At 39.0% G+C, this 24,810-nt stretch overlaps 1 protein-coding gene across 7 annotated transcripts in view; it reads left to right on the forward strand.

Moving 5' to 3' along the window:
- LOC124868191 (IQ motif and SEC7 domain-containing protein 1-like) overlaps positions 1-24,810 on the forward strand; it is a 147,866-nt gene that overhangs the window by 50,298 nt on the left and 72,758 nt on the right. The window contains exon 1 of one of the 7 annotated variants that reach the window (XM_047365134.1): positions 19,058-19,370. The exons of the other annotated variants lie outside the window; for them this stretch is intronic. Coding sequence (XP_047221090.1) covers positions 19,252-19,370 — 119 coding nt within the window. The 5' untranslated portion in view covers positions 19,058-19,251. Of the gene's footprint in view, positions 1-19,057; positions 19,371-24,810 lie in introns of those variants that run through there. 7 annotated transcript variants of the gene reach the window in all.

Raw genomic sequence — 24,810 nt, forward strand, 5'->3', positions numbered from 1 at the left:
TTGTTTTCAAAATTTACAAATTGGAAAACCAAAACCACACATCATGCTGAACGCACCATCTCCATGGTAAAACATGGGGGTTGCAGCATCATGCTTGGGGTTGCTTTTCTTTACCAGGGACAGGGAAGCTGGAATTGATGGTAAGTTGGATGGAGCTAAACACAGGACAGTCCTGGGAAGAAATGTGTTAGAGGCTGCAAAAGAGTTTAAATGGAGCCAGAGATTCACCTTCCAGCAGGACTTCCGTAAACATACAACTAGAGGTACAACGGTTCGGATCAAAGCTTATACTGCAGTGGTCAAACTCTACAGTCAAAGTCCAAATCTAAATCTTAAGCTTGTCCTACTTTGCAAAGATGAATGGGCACAAAATTGAGTCTGGAGATGTTCATATCTTGTAGAGACACACCCCAATTGCAGCAAAACATAGTTTTAAGACTCTGGGAATAAATGAAAATCCAGGCCACACTATTTAGATTTCGTATTTGTAAAAAAGGTCAAAAACATCATAATTGTGAAGTGGGAGTCATTTTACTCCCACTTCACAATTATGTACTACTTCAGCTCCTGGCCATTCACATAATGCCCAACATTGTAGCTGGACAAAATGTGAATATTTTTGCAAGGCACTGTGAGCTCGTGGTGTTCTCCTATCTCTTTGTTTAATAGCTCCATTGTTTACGTTAGGCCCTGTGCGCTGAGCTTGAGAAGATGCTGGAAATTAATGTATGAATCTTGACGTTCGAGCTGTGCTACTCACAAAGACGTGCTTAAAACTAGTGTTGGAGCAATCTCTGGAGACAAGCAGTCAGATTTAAAGCAAGCAGTGCAACTCCGTTACTGTAACAGTGAAAAACATACTCCATGGATATGATTGAATCAGGACTTCTGTTGTATTCTTCTTACATCTCCTTTCTTGTTTGCGTTTCACATGGTTTTCTTTTTCTCTGTTGCTCGTGCTCTTCTCTGCTTTCAACAATTACATGCATATGAAGCATTTCATCTGCTTCTGTAAGGGACTTCACAGGCTCTCTAAATCCTTAGAAAATGACTTATTCCCTGTGCCTAAATGTATACGAATAAGTTCAATGCATGTTATGGTGAATCTGCCTATAAATTTGCCAACACTACCAAAAGAGGGAACAGAGAGTAATGACCTCAATGCAACAGTCAACAAGCAAACAGTTGGGACCAATATTGAAAGATCGAAACAAGGTTTTTATTGTTTTAGTTTAAAGAAAAACTGCTCATCGTATTAAAGTTGACCACTTATCTTGAAAAAGAAATCCTCCTAAAACTGTTTGTAACTGCAGCATGTAAGTTAGTACGACTTTGATTTATTTCCATGGTATCGTCATCATCCAAAGACAGCATGACAGCTTTGCATCTTCAAATAAAAAAAGAGGAAAGTCAGGACATAACAGATATTTTGATGTCCTAAGAACAGAAGACTAAATCTTAATAAATAAGATTTCCTCTGACTATTCTTATATTATAGTCATATATGACCAGTGTTGTTCAGAGACTTCTCTCACAGCTAGTTCTGGTAGCTTTTTCCTGTATTTATTTGAAAGTAGAAAAAATATCTGCTTGAAATATATATATATAATATCTGCTTCAAGCACTTCACATTTACTTTATTATTTATCTCCTTTCACCTGGTAACATTTTTAGATTTTTTATTGTTATTTCTTTGTTATAAAGAAAGGTTTAGGAATGTTTGAACTGTTGTTTTTTGAGGAAATTATAAGCTGTCAGTATCTATCTCATAGTAACCTGCATGGAAATGTGAAATGTTTGTGTACAGCACCTGCCGCATTCATAGAGTAACTCATTGTTGCTTTCTTTTATTAAAGTAGCATGGTTTCACAATTAAAAATATTGAAATATTCAGCCTTTAATTTGAGTACATTTATTTAGTGGGGAATATTTTAGTTTTAAACAAAATCAGACACTTTATTGGCTCCCTCTACTGTCAATACTTTTTACAATTTACCTTTTGCCAAGAGGATGGCAATAAGTTGTCTTCTTTACCTATTTGTAAGATTGAGGCATAGAGAGAGCGATATCTCTGACCATTTCTCTTTCCACAATGTTTCTATGTAGTTTACAGAGTCTAGTGTCCTCTCCTATTAACTCTACTCTTCACTTCACCCACAGTGTTCTGATAAGAGGGGCTGTGTTGGCCTTCGAAGAGGGTTGTTTCTGTCTCCAATGAACTGTTGATTTTTCTATATGTTTTAGACTATTATACTGCTGAGGAGCCCAGTGGTGACCTAGTTTCACTTTACTGGCAAAGCCCACCATATTCTTTTGAATTACCTGTTTTTAAGGATGCACTCTAAAAGCATTCCTGGGACCTTTTTGAGGAGATCCCCACAGCATCACAGATCTGCCACCATACTTAACTGTGGGCATGAGGTGCTTCCATTGCTTCTTGCCAAACCCACATAGATTTTTTTTGTTCCCTAAAAGCTCTTTATAAATTCCATCTGATCAAAGCACGCAGTTTCAGTTAAAGTCTATCTTCCCCCCTGGTAAAGATATATGCTCATCTTTACCAGGGGTGCTAGTAAATGTGTTGTTGAACATTCTGCTAATTTGCTATGACGATGAAATGACACAGATAAAGAGCAAATTTCCATTATTGAGAGGATGTTGAAAGCAAAGTTCAATTCATGAAATGCATTTATTTCATTAGAGAAAAATATAAAGTTTTGTATTGCGTTGCTTTAACTCTTTGTTAACTTTAAACTGAGGTCAAGCTTGTGATTTAGTCATTTAGTCCCCTGGATATGAAGGGTCAAAGTAACAAAAATTAACTTGAAATGAATTGAAGGTGTGAAATACTGAACATGGTAAAATTGAGTCCCGTAAAAACCAACATGTGATTAATTTCACCGCTGTGAAAATTAGAATCAGTGAATTTAGAGGTCATTAAAATGAAAACATGGTAAATATTAATGTTATCAAATTTAACGTTGCCTGTTTTCATTCACTGCCTTGATTTTAGCGACTCTATTTTTACCACTTCAGTTTTATCATTCAACGTGTTCACAGTGTAATTTTTGTTACTTCCGATAGATCGGAATACGGCAGCAGCCCCGGCGCGACAGTGGAGTTTTGTAGTTCGTGTCCCACAATTTCCCATAATTCATTGGGAGTCGAATCGGAGCTCAGGCAGCAATGGCGGACGATGGTGGCAAAAATTGTGAATAAAAATGTAAATAATATGCTTTCTGTGACCCTAAATAAAATGTTATACTGTTTTTATGCAAAAATGTAGGTTTGTTTAACTCAAATATATTCAAATACTCGGTTTATTAAGATTTCACTTAATAAAAAAATAAAGAGATTGTGACCAACGATATCACTGCCGAACTATTGAAAATGCATGCGAATGGCTATGGACTACAAGTACTCTGCTGTCGCGCCGGGTCTGCTGAGGTAGGATTTCTGATATTGGCCAAATGTATTAAATTACCTAAATACGCCCCCGTAGCCGCATCAAATTAATAGACATGTTCCTTGAGGTGTTTAATGTCCTTTAACTCTAGTTTTTGTGTGCCTTTCCCATAAGCGCATTTAGTCAGAAGCCGGCTACAAACCTGAGCCTGCAGGCTGCTGGGAAGAGGGAGAAATCCAAAAAAAACTATTGAATGTTAACACAGTAAATATGAAATGAATGGAATAAACGTGGTGATTACTTTAATGTGAATTTGAATTGTTATACTCCAACTCCCATTAGTTGCAAAAATGTATCACCAGCCAATGAGTGAATACATTTAAAATGCCACAAGTCAGAAACTCTGCACTAAAATAGTATAATGGGACACCAAGGAAACATCTGGTGCTAAACTAAGCTGACTGCAGTCCAAACCTTTTAGTTCCTTTGACTTATAATTATTTTATCATCTCCTTTTGTGTGATAAGGATCTGCAGACATTTTACACAACTGCAGCTTTTGTTATAAAAATGTTTGGCCATTTCTTTCCTCTTGGTTTCATGGTCACAGTGCTATCTTCTGGCTGCTGAGTGATCTGTGGCATTGAGAGGTGAACGCAGAAAGTGTGTTTATTTAAAATTGAGACAGTAAAACTGGAGTGATCAGGAAGAGTAAAGGTCAGACAGGAGGATTGCTTTGGGCTTACTTAAAGAAAGCAAGGCTTTTATGTATCATATTGCCAAATCGTAGAGAAATATAGAGGAACTCATCAATTAAGGAGGAAGCAACCTTCCTGTCCAAGGTACTTCCTTCTCATCATTAAATCTAGGAGAAAAAAGTCAAGTTTGAACTGATTGGTGTATTGCCTGTGAAGTAGCTGCTCCATTCATTACCCGCAGCTGCCTTCCAGTTTAGTCCTGTGCAGTTAAGACCTCCCTGCCTCTCTGCATCCATCAAGTCCAGCTTAAGGCTGAATGAAGGCTTTTAAAACCCCAAGCTGCTCGCTGTGCCTCTCCTTTTTTCCTAACTACATGCTTCTGTTTTGAATCCCTTTTTTTCTTAATTCAGATTTTTCTCCTTCTTCCTCTCAGTCAGAAATCCCTGGCAGGTCTCTGTTCTACTACTTTCTCTGACTCTCTTTTGTTCACTCATGTCAATCTTGAGAAAAATTTGTTTATTGGTTTCATAGACACTGAACAAAGGTTTTACAGAAAAAACTACAGGGTTGGCAGAAAATGTTTTTGCCCCTCTCTGTAACAGGGTTAAACTACAGTAAGTTATATTTATGTTTATAAATCAGTCAAAATTAGTCTGAAGATCTTGGTCTTTGCTTGGTCTCAAATTAATTGGCCTTGAGTACTACACTATTTATTCTGATTGCTAATATCCAGCTCTGATCTAAGAGAGAAAGTGAAAAGGTGATGGAATCAAAGTCAGGACAAAATCTTTGACCCGTCAACTCTACCAGCATCGAAATCTAACAAAGCAGAGCAGAATGGATCGCCTTGATGCAGGTCCCAATCACTGCTGTTTCAGCTGTCTGGGTCTCTTTTAGCCTATCTATCTTTAAATACGTTTATGTTGGATGTCTCTACAAATTTCCACAAATATATAGAAAATAACATCAATATATAATGTTAACTAAATAACTGTGTGTGAGATTTTGTCTACATTCATCCATCCTGTTATCCCAAAAATGTAATATTTTATTTGACTAAAACACACCATTCACATTTAAAGTTTGACCTACTTATCCATCAATATTCAACTATACTGTTATTTATTAATCTTATTAAGCTTTCTGGATTTATAAAGGAACAAAATAAGGTTATTAATGTGATTAAAAGTATTTGCTCATCAAAAATAAAACCTTTCCCAGATGCTGTTGAGCATTCACATAAACATTGAAGGAACAGTAAGCAATGTCGTAGACTTGGGCTGCATCTGGTATGCAGAAGAGGTTGTTTTGACTCTTCAAGGCCATTTAAAGTGACCAGCAAAACTCAGTTTTGTCATCTCTTGAGAGCTTCCAAAAAGGCTTTAGGCTTGCTAGACATGGGCTGCCTATTTAATTTACGCTTCCTAATTAGTTGGTAATCACTCGAACGAGCCCCATAAATAACTAATACACATAATAATTTGTATTACAGTGAATGTCCATTTCAGGACAGAAGCTGTGATTATCTCCGGGCATTTTAAATAATAGCACTGCAGAATCCGAGCCTATCGATTCAGAATCACAGAGCTGCTGCCTCTGCTGCTGTTGCTGCTGCACTGTCATTTGCTGACCGCTGGAGGCAGGAAGGCAGCTCATAAGACTGTGTCACAGAGCTGAACATTGTGGGAAACGACATGCTGTGGAAGTGAAGACGTCTTCCCATGTGTAGGTTCATGAGCCCTGCACTGTGGCTGTAATTGTGTCTATCTCACCACAGCGTTTCCCCATTGTGAGCCATGGCAATAACTGAAGTTGTTTTGAGACGGGCTTAACAACACAATAAACATTTATTGTATGTGGCAGCAAAGTAGTGTTTGGTGAATAAATGAGCAGTTATTGTGTAGATGAAATACTGCTGGACTGAAAAAAGCAGTAAAGAATGTGACTTCTGTCATACACAACATTCTTCGGGCTGTAGGAAATCCTCCTTTTATTGGCCTTTTTATTTACTGCTGTTTGTATTGTAAAATTTTGACGCCACCAGATGGGAAATCACAACTTCACAATTATTTAATAGACCTATAAAACCAAAGGCCCACTTCCGTAATGGGTCTGAACTCCTGGGAAAGCTGTCTTTGAGGTACCCAGCTCATCACATTCCCCAACAGTTAATTACAGGCTCTGTTCAGGACTCTGAGGTTGGATCCGAGGAAGTGCATGTTTCTGATCTCGGAGGGCTTGGTTTTTCCTTTTGGCTTAGGATAAATTTGTTTGATTGAACGTCAGACAAGATAATGTTTTTGCAGTGTGTATTTTACTCCACTCAGTCCTACTTTCAGCATAATGTTCCTGTTGTAGTGTGAAAACATGCACATATGTGTGCGGTTTGTATGTGGACCATTTCATGCAGCCACGCCATGCATAAACATTTTTAGAGGATTTTGATTCAGTGAAAAGTTTGCAGAAATTAGCTGTCAGTGTATTAATAGGTGCATCAGATGTAACTCATTCCCAGCTCTGGCTTCATTGGAAAAAAAAAAAAGCCCTCTATGGATTCCTATTTGAACATGCTTTTCCTTAAGATCATCTTAAATATTGTATATTTGTTTTCTTTTGTCTCTATTATGTATTTATTTAGTCTTTTTTATTGTAATATAATTTGTTTTAATGCTCTGTCTTTAAATGCTTAGTGACTTTAATCTGTGAAAGGTGCTATGTAAAAAACTTTACATAGAGAACTTGATTTTTTTTTTATCTCTAATGAAATCGGTTCTTTCTGATTGATACCAATTTCTGGTGGTATTTGATGTCTGAATCGCAAATTCCAATTTTAATCTTTGACAACTTTCAAACCACTGTGACACAAAGATGAAAAGTGTGTTGCAGGTTATTTGGTAGAGGTGGTACTTTTAAAGAAAAGAAACTTAAGGAGTAGCAAAGAAAAGCATTAAAGTACGAGCTGTTGGTTAATTCATTTATGGACTAAAAATGTTCAGAGTTCTTAATTTTGATGGATTCAATGAATAGGTAAAAAGAGATTACACGATTCAGTGTTTGACCTGCCAGTCACAGATCAGAACCTATCGGGGGTGAAAATGGCCGATTCTAACCTGTGGCTGAATGATTGGTGCCTTTCTAAAAGTAAACAAAAATGCATTCAATATTGTTCAATATTTAGTCAGTGAGGACTATCTTTTAGCTTCATTGTAGTGGAATCTACAATGTAAATAGTCATGAAGATAAAGAGATCCATTAAGTGAGAAAATGTATCTAAAACTTTTGACTGATAATGTATATATGTTTTGTTCAGTTTTGGTTAATTACTACTCTGAGTGGGTTCTTCTTTCAGCAAATGGCATCTTTTAGAGTCTGTATACTCCAGTTAATGATATTATTTGATTACTAAATTAGTTGGTGATTATTTCAATAATCAATTAATGATGATTAATCCAATTAATTGTTTCAGCCTTAGTCAAGACTGAATGGCATTTGGAACAATTTATTATTATTCTTAAACCAAAAGGCAACTAAAGTGCTGTACAGGTTTATAATTGTTTACTGTGTCATCCAGAAGCCCCATGTTCATCTAAGGAAAAGTAACCCCAAGGCATGATGCTGCTACAGCCATGTTTTACTGAAGGCATTGTGTCTTTATTTATTTTTCTTTTGGTGGAGTGCAGTGCTGTTTCTGTGCCAAAAATACATTTTGGAATTATTGCCCAAAAGTTCAACATCTTAACCAATTTGTCACTGAGGTTTCGCCGAGATTTTATCCAGGTCTTCTTGTATGGTAGTACGTCTATTTTACAGCCTTACTCCTTATTCAAACAAATGTATAATACAGGAAGGTCAGTGGAGGCGGTCTGCTGGCTGATACGTTTGCACATTGAGATCATTTCTGGGCCTTTTGTAACATGTCTGCAAACTGTGGCTTTGACAACTGGATGCAAATGTCAGTAAAATCCCTCTAGGACTGCTGAACTTTATTTCCAGTTAATTATATTCACTGTATTTGATGACAGGTGAAAGCCAGGAAAACGGATTGCTGAAGTCAAAACAACATATTAATTTAAAGGTTTCATAAAACAGGTTACTGCAGCCTTTTATTCTTCTTATTTTTTTCCACTCATGGTATTTTAGTTTTATTTTTCAGTTGAATCGTACAGGATATATTTCACACAAAGTTTTGAAATGATTTATCATAATCTTATTATGTTACATCACAAAATATGTTTTAATGGAGTTGTTTTTTATCTTCAACCTTCGTTTAAAATTATATTGAGTCACACATCTCTTTATAACAAAACACTTAAAAAATGTCTCTCTCCTAACACGATTTCTGTTCATAGGCTGTATTTAAGTTTTTTCTTTTCTGTCTGGTTTAAAGGCTAAAGCTGTCAGCATGAAAGTACATGATTACCTTTAGTCATAATAACCAATTTGTACTTTTACACACTTATGATTTCAGCGCTCACAACTGCCTTCAACCCGGGAATCAGATATCAGACAGCAAGCCGTCTATTTGAATTGCAATGTCATTATCAAGACAACTGCTCTTGTAAAATATTAATTTCAATTTCTCTTTTAGCTGATTGGGTGGAAAAAAAAAACTTTTCAATCTAAAAACTGCATGCATAATAAAGCAATTTGATTATACAAATCAGAATCAATCAGAAAGGTGGGAGTCTGTGTTTCAGTTGAGGTTGAGGAAGTGTTGTGAGTTCACAGCTAGCATATTGCTTCAGCACTAATGAAAAAGTTCCCAGATATTTATGTGTGTGACATTAATGTGATTCAGAATGCCTCAGAGTGAAACAACGTGCAACAGATGTTCCTCACACTATAGTAACAACGTGTCATGAGTTTTTCTCGCTATCAGCGTTACTGCCTCCATATTACCCAATGCCATTTCAGTTGGTTAATTAGATCAAGTGACAGATTAGCGATACTGCAACTCCCTCACAGCTTATCCTTTCATCAGCTCCATGCACCAGTGATATTAGGCAAAAGGGCCTCAGAGCGTATCAGCTCTGTCTGTCAGTCTAATAAGAGAAACTTGCTGTTCTGAAGCACTGTATTCCCGGCTCAGATTGAGCAGATGTCTGCATCACACCAATCAGCTAATAGAATAAGGTGTGGTACACTTTTCTTTAAGAAATAAGATCGAAGAGCACTACTGGCCAGTTTGAGCTGTTTTTTTTAATGATTTGTACATGTGGAACCACTTATTGACAAGCAGGTTGACCTGGATGTATATTTGTGTGTTTGTTTGGATGGACCACTGCCAAGATTTGAGTCTTGACTTTGATTTGAGGTATAAAGATTCAGATATGACTTAGACTCGTACTTTAAAGACTTGAAACTTCATTTAGACTCTCACTGCAAAGACTTGAGACTTGACTTTGACTTGCACTTCATACACTCAAGACTGGGCTTGGACTCATGCTCTAAAGACGTGAGATTTGACTTAGACATCTGGTCTGAAGCTAAAGTCTTTATCTGATGCTACTGAAGCTCCATACTACAGACATCTAATTCTCTCACTGTTAAGCTAGGTGAGCAAGTAATTTCTGGCTTATCAAAATAAAAGCACTTCATGTTTTGGTCATTCAGACATTAGACATTCTCTCCTATGTACTTATTACACTGTACCTCTCTCATTATGTTTTAATTTATAATGCATCTTGGAACAATTTTGCCCTCTAGACTTGAACACAAAAATTTTAGATTAAAATTGTGCTTTTCTAATGTTCCTAAAATCGTCTAACTTAAAGTAAGAAGAAGAAAACCATCCAAATAATGCAGTTTATAGTGAAGGAGTGGACTATAAGAGAACAGGGTTTAACAGGTACCAACTAAGTTATTACAAGGTAAAAAACAGAAAACACTAATAAAATTTGAAGTGCAACACTAATTGGTGTTCATTTATTTTTGCTATTGTTCTTCAACAATAAATGGACATTTATGTTTCTAAATGAGTAAACATTATCAAAACAAAACAAATGTAAGCAGTTTATAACAGTGTTTTGAATATTATAGCCAAATTTAAATAATAAAAAGTATGTTTTTAATGTACTCGTACTCGTCGTCCTCTGCTTATCCGGGACCGGGTCGCGGGGGGAGCAGACTCAGCAGAGACGCCCAGACGTCCCTCTCCCCAGGCACCTCTTCCAGCTCCTCCGGGGGGTGCCCAAGGCGGCCAGCTGAGAGACATAGTCCCTCCAGCGTGTCCTGGGTCGTCCCCTGGGCCTCCTCCTGGTGGGACGTGCCTGGAACACCTCCAGAGGAAGGCATCCAGGGGGCATCCGGTATAGATGCCCGAGCCACCTCAACTGGCTCCTTTTGATGTGGAGGAGCAGCGGCTCTACTCCGAGCCCCTCCCGGATGGCCGAGCTCCTCAGCCTATCTCTAAGGGAGTGCCCGGCCACCCTACGGAGGAAGCTCATTTCAGCCGCTTGTATCCGGGATCTCATTCTTTCGGTCATGACCCAAAGTTCATGGCCATAGGAGAGGGTAGGAACGTAGACCAACCAGTAAATTGAAAGCTTCGCTTTTTGGCTCAGTTCTCTCTTCACCACAACGGACCTGCACAGCGCCCCCATTACTGCGGCAGCCGCACCGATCCATCTGTCGATCTCCCACTCCATTCTTTCCTCACTCGTGAACAAGACCCCGAGATACTTAAACTCCTCCACTTGAGGCAGGAACTCCCCTCCAACCTGAAGAGGACAAGCCACCCTGTTTTTAATGTTCATTTCTTAAATCAGTGCAAGATTTGAATTTCTAATCTGCAGCTTTGCTGTGTTATAGGCAGACTATAGATGACATGCATGTAATGAGAAATATTTATTTCATTACAGACTTAAGAATTGATTTATATTTGGGACAAAAGATTAAGACTCGACTAGTAATTTCTCCTCAAAGACTTGAGACTTGACTTGGAACTAAAAAAATGACTGCCTCACACGTGTCGATTCTGTAAAAGAGTATATGTAAAGATTTGTGTATAAAATGTGTAAATGCTAAAGGTGAAAGTGGGGAATGCTGTTTCCTAATAGATATGGATGTGAAATTGGACCACTTAATTACTTAAACTGAAACATTGACTGTTGATTGACTGTTATTTATAGATTTGCTTGTGTTATTTTCTCAGTGAAATGTATAAGAGGTATTTAGTAGTTATGCACTAATAAATCTGCAAATGATAAGAATCTGTTTTACTATGATGGGCTCTGTTCAGTAGTCAATAGGTCAATCAATCTTACTTTCTGTTTTTTAAATGCAATAAAACTAAAAAGAAAAAAAAGTTTAAATTGTAAGCAAATCATCAACAAAAAGCATATTCTTTGATGCCATTTGTTTATTGCTTATTTGAATTTATACATATTTTATGTAGTATCTTTTACAGCAGTATACTGGTATTTGTTGCTGGGGTGAATATATTACAAGTGTTTTTTTCTAAAACATATGCTCATGCTTGTGAGGTGCTAAGAGGCTTTCCTTCTGCATTACAGATATCAGTTTATCTACTGAAGTCCAAATCTTTGTGATGGCAGCAAAGAGACCCAGCTGCTTCCTGGGAGGTCACGCGCATGTCTCTGTGTCCCATTCAGACAGCGAGAGACATCTCTTTGTCTGGCCTGCCAATGAAAAGCTCGTTTGTCTTCTACTTCTGATCTTCTCAGGCTTGAGGCCAAGCCGGGAACAGAAGGAGCCTTTGCACAGCGGCCGAGCCCTCTGCCAGCGAGACGCAGAGAGGTCGTGCAGAGCTGTAACATGGAAAACAGCAGGGAAACTAAACCTCTCGCCTCTCATGCCCAGAGCAGGGTGGAGAGATCTCTTATCTAAACGTGGGGGGAGGCGTTTACATGCTGTTTCTAGGGAGGTTGGAAAAATATTTCTATGGAACACAAACTTTATGGGTGTATTTTAATCAGCAGAAGTTGCTGATAAGTAAACACATCAAAGCTGAAATAACAAAAGTGGCAACGGCGTGCTACGTTTCAGTGTAACTAGCAGCAGCAGTGGCTCATGGAGTGGCTTGCTCAAGCAGAGTAGATCATGCACTGCCATCTTGTGGTTTGGAGCATGATTTACCCTGGAAATTATTAGCTCTTGCTGCCTCTCCCTGTTTCGTTTTCTCTGTTTTGAAGATGTTTGACGTGGGTTGAAGCTTCATGAGAGGTGGCCAAGTCCTTGCAGAGCTGCATATCTCAAAACAAAACATTTTCCTGTTTGTTTCTCACCGTTGTCAGGTTTTTCTTAAGAGCTGTTCCTCCCACATACGTTTGGACAAATATCAGAGCTGCTTGGGGATGAAGGCCCTTTCATACCCAAAATAAAGTGAAAAACAGGTCAAAGCTTCGTTTTGACAAAGTGGTGAATCAGTCTGTTAGAGGTCAAAGACAGTACGTGATGTTTCTGACCTTCAGTACTTGTGTTTTCTCTGTTTGTCAGCCAAAGCAACTCCCAATATCACTAAACTAAGGAGAGCAAAGGATAAGAAACTTTTAAGATCTTTTGCTTATTCTTTTAGGTGTATTCCTTGGTCTTCATGATACTGTTTCAGATTAAAGGGGATGAATACATATGCATGCTACACTTTCCAGATTTTTATTTGCAGAAAATATGGTATTATGGTATATGGTAAAAATACCATAAATGGTATTTTTCTTCCACTTCAGAAATATGCAATACTTTGTGTTAAACTGTCATGACATATCCCAATAAAATACATTTAAGTTTATTGTTGTAACATGACAGACAACCCGTGCAAAAGTTCAAGGGGTATGATTATTTTTGAAGCAAATGTAGTTTTTTTAAATGGCAGGAAGGAAACATTTATACTTCTTTGCATAAAAATATGTGTAAACGGTTTATCAGCCGTTGTCAGAGTTGGCACTTTTAAATCCTTGTAGGCTTGACTCAAAGGTTAATTGTCTCAGTTAAAATGTGAGGACATGAGTCATCGTTGTTAAAGGTCTAATAAGGCCGTCTGGTGTTTCACTCCTTTTTCTCAGTTTTTTGTTAATCTTGTCTGGCTTTCTCCGTTTTAAAACTCTACGGTATGTGTTTCTTATGACAGTTAAAACATGTCATAAATATTGGGCAATCTGAATTTTGTACAGTTTTTACTATTTTCCTACATATAAATTGCAAAACGTTTCTTTTTGCAATTTTTTTGAGAGGTTTCAGGTGACAATCGCTTAGGTTTTGAAAAGATATTTGGAATTGGACATTGCCAGGACTTGTTTGCTAAAATTATACCATGTTAGAGCACTGTGGAAAAAAAAAACACTTAACAGCAACATAAAGTACGGAAAATATACTAATATCTGATTAATGGGGAGATTTTTACATTTTCTGTCCTATTAAGAATGACTAAACTGTGTATTCCACTGTGTGGGTTTGTGATTTCGAGTGCATTCCTTCTGTGCAGTCCTAAGCAAAATCCTGCAGCTAGAGTTAAGCAGCCCACATCAGACTGTTCACCAAGGCCAGCTGGATCAAAAAGGAGCCATATGGTGAGAGAGGACAGCAGGGAGGTTGGGAGAAGAAGACCAACATGTGCAATATTTGTACATCTAAAAGCCCACATAGCAGCTTCCAAGAAGTCGGACCCAGTCTCTTAAAACTTCCCTTTACCTTTTTGTACATTTGCAGTTTTGTTCTGCAGTCGGGTATGTAAAGAATCCCATGCAATTGGACATTTTGTACCAACCGTGCATTAGTTTGTAGCTGCTTTAGGGTCGCTTTGTGTCTGCTTCAACAGAGTGGATTAATATTGCACCAAGACATAATCAGTTGAATAAAACTAACCTTTTTTGTCAATGCTGTAATCCTACTTCATATTGCCTATTAGCGCATGAGCAATCCAACACGTGGTTAATTCTGCTTCACCATGAACGAGAGAGATTTAACATAATTTTCAATAATCTGCTCAAAGCCTCTTTTTTGTTAGTTTAAATGATTGTGTATTACTTAAAATGAAACCCAAAGTTCAGTGTCTCACAAAACTAGAGGACTACATAAGAACAATAAAAAAATATTTTTATATATATAGTTAATATATTTATTCAATACTTGGTCTGGCCCCCTTTTAAATGAATTACTGCATCACTGCAACATGGCATGGAGGTGATCTACAGAGGGATTAGGGAAGACCAGGTTGCTTTAATAGCGGCCTTTTGCTCTTATGCATCATTTGCTATGGTGTCTCTAATCCTCATGCTACCAATACTCCATAGGTTCTTTGTGGGTGTGGTTGAGTGTGCTGGCTAATCAAGCACAGTGACACCACAGCCATTAAAGCAGGTATTGGAACCCTTGGCAGTTTGGGCAGGTGCCAAGTCCTGCTTGAAGATGAAATCAGCCTCTCAATAAAACATGTCAGCAGAGGGAAGCATGAAGTGCTCTAGAATTTCCTGGTAGACTGCTACAATGACTTTGGACTTGATAAAACACAGTGGACCAACAGCAGAAGATAGCTGTCCTGTCTCACCATATGGCTCCTTTTTGATCCAGCTGGCCTTGGTGAACAGTCTGATGTGGGCTGCTTAACTCTAGCTGCATGGCTTCTCAAATGATCACCGACTATGGTAACTTCACACGGGACCCCAAGCAGCTAAGATTCTTTGCCTCTCCACTCTTCCACCAGAGTTGTGCAATGTCATTTATAAATAAAATAGAAAAATGTTTTAATCTGAAAAGTGGACTTTAGACTTCTGAGCAACAGTCCAGTCCTTTTTATTCTTAGCCCAGGTAGGAAACCTTTGAAGTTGTCTCTGGTTGACTAGTGGCTCAAAAGAAGCAATGTGACAGTTACAGCCCATGTTCTGGATACATCAGTGTGTGGCAAAGAGGAAACTCTTCCATGGACTTTGATGCAGAATCCTCTGCAGATATATCTGTAGCTTTCACAATTTTTTCCACAATACTTTTTCCTACCAAGTAACTTTCTTTTAATTTGTGTAGATACAGCACCCTGTAAACAGCGTGTTTCTTAAGCTATGACATTTTGTGGCTTACCCTCATTATTGAGGGTGTCACTGACTGTCTGCTGGACAACAAGTCAAGTCAGCAGTCTTCACTATGATTGTATAGGTCACATCATGGTCATAAAATAACAAGTTTGTTGGAAAAAAAAATTATATCGGTCTTATGTAACATTGTCATTTTCTGAAATGCAAATTTTTTGGATTGCAATAGCTGAATGCTAAAATCATCTTAATTAACAGAAAAAATAAATAAGGAAATATTTATGACTGTGTGTCAGGGGATGGATCTGTGCTGTTTAGTCAAAACAGACAACCGACAAAAGTACCAGGGTCCTTCGATACTTAATTCTCTGCAGCCTGCCACAAAGACCCATTGTTGCTTTTTCTTTTGTTGAATCTATTAAACACAACCTAAGCTAACACAGTTTGACAGACATAAAATGATATTTTGATGCCAACAAGATGATTCCCAAACGATTATTAGGGGAAAGCTTGACATACAGGGATGATTCATCTCACAGGTCCTATGTTAGGCCTTTGCTGGATCTTAAAGACATGACTTTTGAGTTGCACATTGGATGTTGAGCTCTCCTCACTCCTCTTGTAGGAACCAATCCTCCACACACACCTATAAGCACGTACACACTGAACAGCTCTGAGGGCATGCAAATTGGCCTGGAAGTGAAGTAACATGCCAAGCTTTGGTGGAATTGTACTTGACATTTAAAGGAAATTCCCACAAATGAACTGTCTAGATGTGACATTACAAGAGCTGCATTACAAGAGTTAAGTGGTTCAAAGTGTGAAGGACTGAGTCAGAGGCCCTGACATTCAGAACACTGAATGACATAAAAGGTAGAACTTGTTTCAGATGTAGTGTAGTGCTCTGCATGTTCAAACATTATGCAGGGTTTCTTCTCGCATGCACAGACCGCAGCACTTCAGGATCAGTATGTCAGACAGAGAAAAGGGCTCTTGTGTTTGATGATTGCAGACTGAAGCAATTACACTGAGGATGTTATCGCGATTAGATGATGTGCATACACAATTACTACACCACACAGGTTCATTAACAAAAAGACAAAGGTCTGATGTTATTATTCTCTCTGACCTTAAAGATCAAGATATCATCAGCACTGCATCCAACATCCCGCACCGCAGACAGGGGGCCATGGGTCTGGGTTTTCTGTTCCAGGCTTGTGTGTGTCCTCGTTTATGTTGCTTATTTAGGACTTTTTCTGTTTTTTTCACTAACTTTTTTAAGACTGAAAAGTCCTACGGGGACCAAAAGCCTGGTCGTAAAGCAACAGCTTTCCTTTAGGGTTAGGAGTATTCTTGTAAAAGTCAATAAATGCAGTTACTATGAATTGAAGTCAATACAGAGTCCTAATGTGTGTGTGTGTGTGTGTGTGTTTGGGGGTGGGGGGATGGCTCTGCTTTTCTTTTCACACTCTTCCCTCCCTGACAACAATCCCGCTTTGATTGCTGTTACCTGGTGAGAGCTTGAACAACAGTACCATCAGTGTTATTTAACAGAGGCAAAGCAGAATGTGGCCTGAGGAAGGCCAAATGGATTTTACAACATCGGTTCTGACTCAATTTGCAGCCAAAATGTCAGTTTTCAGCAATAAAACAAAAATAAAATGTCCACTGTTGGGGTCTTAACAGAGTTTAATATTTTAGACATCCTCTCTGGTTTAGTATCGCTAATTCACGCTGCAATATCTGTGCAAGCCATATGTCTCTGAGCATGTTTCGCATCATAAAGCTAAGACAGGTTGAAAATGCAAAAAGCTTATATACCTGTTTTGGAGCAATTTATTTGTGAAATATTCAAATAATTAAGTTTTTACTCAATTTCTTTTAGAGATCTGCTGATCAGAAATTATGTGGTCGATCTGCAATTACTGATATTGTGACGTTGCAGCCTGCTGATTGTGATTTTGGCCAATAATAATTGAATTGTTTCACCAAATCAGTTACAGTGCTCAACTGATTCTACTGCAGGCTTGGTACCAGTTTTTTTGATTTCCACTAAACTCTGCCTCTGATACCAACAAATTGATTCTTTCTTAGCTCTTAACTCTGACCCAAGCCAGAGGATGTTTGTCCGGGGTGTTAGGACATAATGACCAAATACCAATCAGAATGTTGTTTGATGTTTAAAACTAGAGCCGATATTTTCATCTGCAACACCATTTCTGAATGAGTAACTGAGCACAGTTGGTCTCTTTATATTGACAGAGTTCAAAGATCTTTCTGTAAATGCTGAGTTTAATTTGCTCAAATTTAACGTTATTAAATTAAGATGGTGATATTTTGACCTTTTTTTTTATAAAGATACTGGGATAAACAAGGCCATTTACTTAGGTAAACTGTCTCCCTTTGTCTAAGATCCTGCACAAAAAATCTGAATAGAGCACATATAGGTTTAAATATTTACTGGAAGAGATGTATACAGTGACATAAAGAGATAGCATTGAGCAATCCCTCAGGTTGGAAAGCCAAACTGGATCTTTGTAGAACCTGTTAAGAACTCCATCACACGCCAGCTCTGGGTAACCACTGTAACTGTTTTGGTGGAAAACCTCTATATGAGCTACACTACAACCTAATTCACAGGATTTCAAATATGTATTTTCTAGTTTCTGAATTAAGTAAAATTAAGGTGCAGCATATAGTACACTTGTGTCAAACTTATTATTTGAGAGAAAACATTTCTGATTTACTGAGGATGTCCCAGGGATTTGTGGTCATGTACAGTTCGCCCCCATGCACTACTGATGCCCCTGGTTTTTAAATAAAGAAAATTGTTAAATTACTACAATGACTTGTTTCTTGAAACATCCATCACTCAGTCCCCTAAACATCATCAAACAACAGTGCGTAGCAGAATAAGGTGTTCGCTGTTGGCAGACAGGATTTGGCAAGTTAGTCATGTGTCCAGCATATATACTCAACCCTGCTGCTCAATCCACAAATGCATTTTCCTTACAAATGTGGCCTCTTTAAAGGGAAATAAATAGGCTTTTAGATAGAATGAGGTGTATTGCCAGGAAGATTTATCATCACGAAGAAATAATCAACCAAACAAACACAAACTTCCTTACCTTTTTGTGCTGAGTTTAACTTACAACAGCTTTTGTGCTTCTTCCTGACTTCTTTTTAAACACCTCAATGATACTGAAAACACTTTACTTTGTATTTCCCTATTTCTAAAATTAGATTTCCCTCATTAATAAACTCCCTTCCGAGGAGTATTGTTGTTGTGGTGGCACTTTTGAATGGTACGTTTCATAACTGGAAAAATATATTTTTGTTATTTCTGACTGGCTAATTATTTGTCACAGCCGATCACCCTGCTCCCCAGCTGACACCTCAGTCCATCAACTTTATTTGATCTGTATTTTTCCCAAATGTAACAAATAAAATAAGTATACCCAGTAGGTATTACTAGCTTTGTGTATCATAATGAGAATGTAAAAGGACTCTGCAGACAAAAAGCATTGTTTCCAGTAGAGAGACGGATGGTGTGGGGTGGTAGGGACCTGAGTGTTTGAGGAGAAAATAAATATGAAGGGAGGGAGAGAAAACAGAAAATGGGAAGGAGGGGCAATAGGAGGCATGATAATGAGCCCTACCTCTGACACAGCCTCTTGTTTCTATGGAGACCATGCAGCCAATCAAATGGCCCCATCTGAGGACCATACTACTGGGAGTAGATGAGCGGGTGGATAGACGTATCCGCAGATGCTTCCCCGTATCTTTAAGATGCACCATAATCCCAGTAAACCTCACTGCAAACACCCCTTCAGGTTGTATCCTCTTTTTATTTATTTATGTGTGGCAGTCACCACTGGCACTCCTACCTATGAAGAATTACCAATTATCCTTTATGATTTAGAACAGAGACTGCACATCAGACAGCTCCTTTAGCTCCTGCTCTCCACATCCCCACCCCTTACCTCCTCCTTTCTTACTGGTCCTCTATCCCTCCACACCCACCCACCAGCCTCTTAGATGCTCCTCATTACATCACGCACGCACTGCTCTGTGGCAGCCCATGTTTGTGACTGGGAAGGAGAGTGAGTACGAGTGAGCCCGTGTGTGCACGCCGTTTCACTGTCGCATCCCGTTCACCAGAAGACAGGATGGACAAGCCAAGCGTGTGGCGCGCTGTGGTGAGCAGCACGGACCCCCGGAGAACACGAGACCCTGGGTCCCACCCGAGCAGACCAGGCTCTGCCATGGGCTACCGGCTCTATGACATGTGAGTAAAGCCAGATTGTTGTAAACATGGTAAAAACAGGTAGATAGGAGGGGTCGCCTGCCTGGGCGGCACTGGTGCAGCTCCCATTCACAGGCAGAGCAGTCAAGTGGGTGGCAGAGGAAAACACCGTTTACCCAGTGTCCATGCTGAATCACTCACAGCTTTCAGACCTTGCCATGTCCTCTCTTGTTCCCTTCCTGTGTTCTTTGTAAACAATGTCTGTGTTCTGGGGAAGGGTGGCATAGTGCAGCGCGCTTTTGTGTGAATGGCAGTTTCCAAAAGCACCGTGAATGCCATGTGTGTTCATGTAACGTGATAACACCTCAAGGCTGTTTTGTGTTTGTGAAGGTGCCGTTGTAGCCTTGATCACAGCAGAGTCATGTGAGGGATGCTTATAGAGCCTCGGGGAGCCAGGGAAACATGACTCATTTCTGCATGATGCTGTGACAGCTCGTACTGGGCACATGAGTCCCTTTCAGACTATTTTTGTGGGAGTGATTGTGGTCTTGTGCGATTGGTACAGTGTGTGTGTTTGTGTGTGTGTATGTGTGTGTGTGTGTGTGTGTGTGTTTGTGTGGCAAAGCTCATAATTTTGCTTGAGTGTGTGCAAAATGCGGCTGGGTTTTTCATTTTATTTTGGGATCCTGCACAGTCAGTGTGTGCAAAGCTGGCAATTCTCCCCAAGTAAACCATCTGGTAACCGAGCTAGGATGAAAGGTTGACGAGATGTATTATACCTGTTTTTGTTGCCCAGTTGGTTTTTATTACTAGTGGGCAGTTGTGTAACAATTCTTCATACCTCTTGTCTTGAGCACAATACGATCAGCTAAATTATGTTTTTCAGCCTTATTTTTTCTGCAGATCTATCTTAAATATTCTGTTATAGTCAGTGTGTTCTGTGCATATATTTTTTACATGCCTGTACAAGCTGATGGGAAACGTTGAATTACCCTGTCATGCCATGATACATGAGGATCAGTCATCTTAATGAATGTGAGACCTTCACGGGTCTCCACTGATTCTTTCATAGGGAAACTGCTACTGCTGCTCTTTTAGTCTCTTAAATCACTTCCTTGCATCTTTTCCTGTGTACACCAGACATGGATGCATTAATGGTTTGCTCGTATTATCAAATTTCTATATGACATTTTTTGTTTTGTTTGGTAGTGTACGATTTTACTGCATGCTTAAATAGGATATAGTTGTTTTTTGTTTTTGCAGCAGCAGCACATTAAGCAATAGGACATTGTTCCTGCAGTGGTTGATCTCTTCCTTTGTCTCTGTTTCAATCCAAGAAAAGCTTTAACCGTACAAAGTGACATGACCAGGCCAGGGGACAATCCTCACAAAGATGAAAGTCTCGTGCAAATTGATTATTTGGTCTAACATTGGTTGGTGTAGGACAGAGTAGAATTGGGAGTAAAAGAGACAGTGTCTTGCCAGTAACTGGAGTTGGATGCACAAATGTTCTGCTGAAATTGACATTTTATCCTCGCTGGCAGCTCCATGCCCCTCTGGATTCCGACACTGGAGGGCTAGAATTAGAGATGTTTCCTGAGCTTTAAAGTCAAGACATCTCTTTTTTTGACAGACAAAGATGCTGCTCCAAAGAACAGGTTGATGCAAGTTGTGTTGTTCAGTTCTGTACAAACTACTTTTCATTTTATTTTTGTTGGGCTTTTGGCATCTTGGCAATTAGTGTGGTTGGCACTGCTAGCATTGCAAAAACAATATTTTCTGATATGTGTTCCCTAGAGAATGTGGATGTACATTCTATCTTAACTCTGACATTTGTAAAGATTATGGGAACTTTTCCAAATCCAATATGTTCCATTAAACTTCAACGATATAAAACAGAGCAACTTTTTTCCTCAGAAATAGCATCCACAGCAAAGAGTGTCGCTGTCAGCATGGCCTTATAGTATATTGCATTCACTGAACAGAAAGAAGTTGAATATTTGAGTTTCCAACCAGCCCATTCCTGGTAAGAGCTCATCAAGCTGAAAACTGGCCACATCATTGGTAGATTGGTGCATGTTTAGTTGTGATACATTTTGCAGGTGTAGAAAATACTATTTAGCTTCACCTTGGGCTGTAGTTTTATATTGCACAGTAAGTTAATTATATCCAGTGGATGAATTAAATTTTTAGATATTTAACCCAGCATGACTATCCCAAGTACATTATTCAGTTGTTGTGTAACTTCGGCTGAAAAAAGAACAATGATATCTTTAAATAGTCTTCTGATCTGATCAAAGTGCATTGGTTATTTTTTCTACCCATAACTGCATTCCATCATCACCAAATCAGCACCTTGCAGAAGCCGTACCATTTCATCCACAGATAAACATCGATGGGCTTTACCCTTCATGTGGTATAATGTCATGTATCCTCAGAGGGCTGCCGTGCCATGAAACGTTTCCAGGAGGAATGCCCTTGTCGCCCATCCCTGGCAGAATCATACTTAATGCAGTGCTCCTGTTCAAGTGACGCCAGCGATGATGAAAAATACTGTGCGTCACCAGAGCTGTAAGGCACTGACGACACATTCCTTTGCTATAAGCCTGAGCCTTTTGACAACAGAGTGTGCTTGGTCTGCAGACTAAGGGAGTACACAACTGGCAGCGCTGCTCTGAATATGCCTCTACTGCAGGCAGCAACTGTAGGATGCATGGTCTCATGGCATAAGACAACAACACTATCCAAGGTTGTGCAGTGCAAGCACACGGTCTGGCATTGAGGCTGCTGTCAGCTCACATGGAATCAGAAGATACAGACCATAATGCTACAGAGCAGATTGTGAAGCAGTTGTTAAATCGGAAATCAGTTTGATATCAGCAATTCCTTTTTATTGTGATAAACTTCTGCAAAGTGGACATAGTCATTTTTGTTAGAAATGAGTCTTTATGCCAAGGACCCTATAAAGCACAGCTCAGTCCATTCCTATTTTTCTGAGTTTAGTAGGACCTTCATATGACATTTCCTCTCTAGCTCCATCAATAGTTCTCTGAACAGAACAGATTGGATGAGAGCATAATGTAATCTGTAGGAATTTGCTTCATTCAGTCAGAAATAAATGAAAAGGGATGACACATCAGTCACACTGTGTTTTGTATAAACTTCAATCAGCTCCAGTGCAACTTGAAAAGCAGTCACTTCCAAACAAGAACTTCAACTGCAGGACATCTGTCATGTGGCTTTCAGCTTCCAGGGGCTGAGTCTGCAGCTGGAGCTGCGTCAGCCATGTGTAAGGATGGTAAAAAACCAGCGGTGGCTGCAGAGCATCTCACTGAATTAAACTTTCCTCGGGGGAGAGGTGCTTACTGATGCATCCGTAGTTTGAAATGCCCTATGATAAGCCCCTGCCTTTGCCAATGGCATCGTCAGAAGCGACAGCACGGAGAAGAGTAGGATGCAACGGAAAAGGATGCATTTCCAGAACATTTTGTTCCTTTGGATGCACACAAGGATATGTTTGTGAACAGCAATGTTATACAAAGGGGGCCAGATTAAGAAGGGAGCGAGCATTTTCTCGGTTTTCTCTACACTGGGTTGTCATTAAACAAGGTCCAGTAGTGTGTAAAAAGTATATTCTGGATGTTTCAGAATGACATATTCTGGTCACACATGGGTTCTCTTTCATGACTGCTAAATTTCTGTATACATTTTTTTCCTGTGCATCACAATGAGCCATGATCCTGTTAGAATCCTGTTAGGATTTCAATGGTAAATGATATTAATGTGTTAATACTGACTCCATTATAATCCTGTTCAGACAAACATGTATAACAATTCGTGTTTCTGGTTCAAATAATTTACCATCTGGCGTAGTAGAGTAATAGAAAATCAGCAGAACCAAACAGTCATGACATACAAGTTGCTGATTCTGTGTTAAAAATGTGGCCCTCAGTTAGGGAAGCAGGCAGCAAATTGTGTACATGCTGGTAGTAGTGCATTTCTCTCTGAAAATCTCAGAATCAGCTTTATTGCCAAGTTTGTACAGACAAACCAGGAATTTGATTCTGGCACACTGCTCTCGGTGAAGATATTTTTTTGGTATATTTAATAGTGGGATAAAGAATATATTTACAATATAGAATATATGCACAATAGTCTTTACAAAAGAATATAATTTGAGATCAGTCCGAGTATGCATGGTGTTGTTCTAGGACTGACTGTCAAGTGTTCATCAAAAAAACAGCCTGGGGGAAGAAACTGTCTGTGTGGCGGTTGGTTTTAGCAGACAGCGCTCTGTAGCACTGGCCTGAAAGGTAAAAGCCTAAACAGTTTGTGTTCAGGGTGTGTGGGCTTTGCAGAGATTTTAGCTGCTCTCTTCCTGCTCTCTTCTTTCTGCTCAGGGTTGGGGGAATGGCTCCTGTAGGCAGTCAGGTTTTTCAAAACATTCCAAACAGCAGAGACCTACACCTGAAGAGAAGTAATGCAACATTTTATGGACTGATGAAATTTTTTTTCTTGAAGGGCATAGGAGACACAGACAGTTTGTCAGATAACTTGCAAATGCTGAATTCAAACCTCAGTACACAGTGCAGCATTGTGGCTCAGGCATCACGATATGGGGATGTTTGCTCTTTTTTGACTGTAGTGTTTGACCTATTTATCGCTTCCCAGGAATCATGGATCAGTTTGAATACATCAAAATACTTCAGATTATGTTGACATTTGCCAAAGAGAAAGAGAGTCTTTTCAGTGGCTGTTTTCAACAGGACAACAACCCTAAACACACTGGTAGGTGAGCAGCATCTTGGATCCAGACCAACAAGATTAATGTAATTGAGGGCCAGCCTAATTTCTGGACCTTAATTCAATTGAAGACTTGTGTGGTGACATCAACATTAAGTTTCTGAGATGAACCTGAGAAATACAGATGAATTGTGGAATGTAGTCCAATTATACTGGACTGGAATACCTGTCAGAAACTGGCTGACTCCATGCGACACAGATGTGCTTCTCAAAAACAGTGGTTATACAGCTAAATATTAGTTCAGTGATCCACAGGAAAGCTAAACCTTCAAGCAGTTAAAGGTTTATGCAGTAAATGTATGAGTTTGTAAAGCAAAACGTAGACACTTTTTTAAACACCCTAATAAACATTTTTCTCACTTTCTGTGGAGTGTTAAATGTAATAAATTCATTTTGTTGAGGAATATAATGTGCAGTGTTCCCAGTGCATTTGCACTTATTGATATGAAAGCTATTTTTAAGCCTATCTCACAGTTTTAAACTGATTGTACATCTGCCGCCCATTCTGTTGTTCTTTGACAGATGCAGCCTTTTCTATGTGTGCCTTGCTGTAAAATGGGACCTACATATAACATTGGAACGGCTACCCTTAATCAGTTAGTTTGCAGTTATCCTCTTTTATAAGTCTTTTTTACTTTCTCCCTACTAACATTTGGTTCTGTCATCTCTTTCCCTCTCT

The sequence above is a fragment of the Girardinichthys multiradiatus genome, chromosome 1, assembly GCF_021462225.1.
Source record: "Girardinichthys multiradiatus isolate DD_20200921_A chromosome 1, DD_fGirMul_XY1, whole genome shotgun sequence".
NCBI classification, from domain to species: Eukaryota; Metazoa; Chordata; class Actinopteri; order Cyprinodontiformes; family Goodeidae; genus Girardinichthys; species Girardinichthys multiradiatus.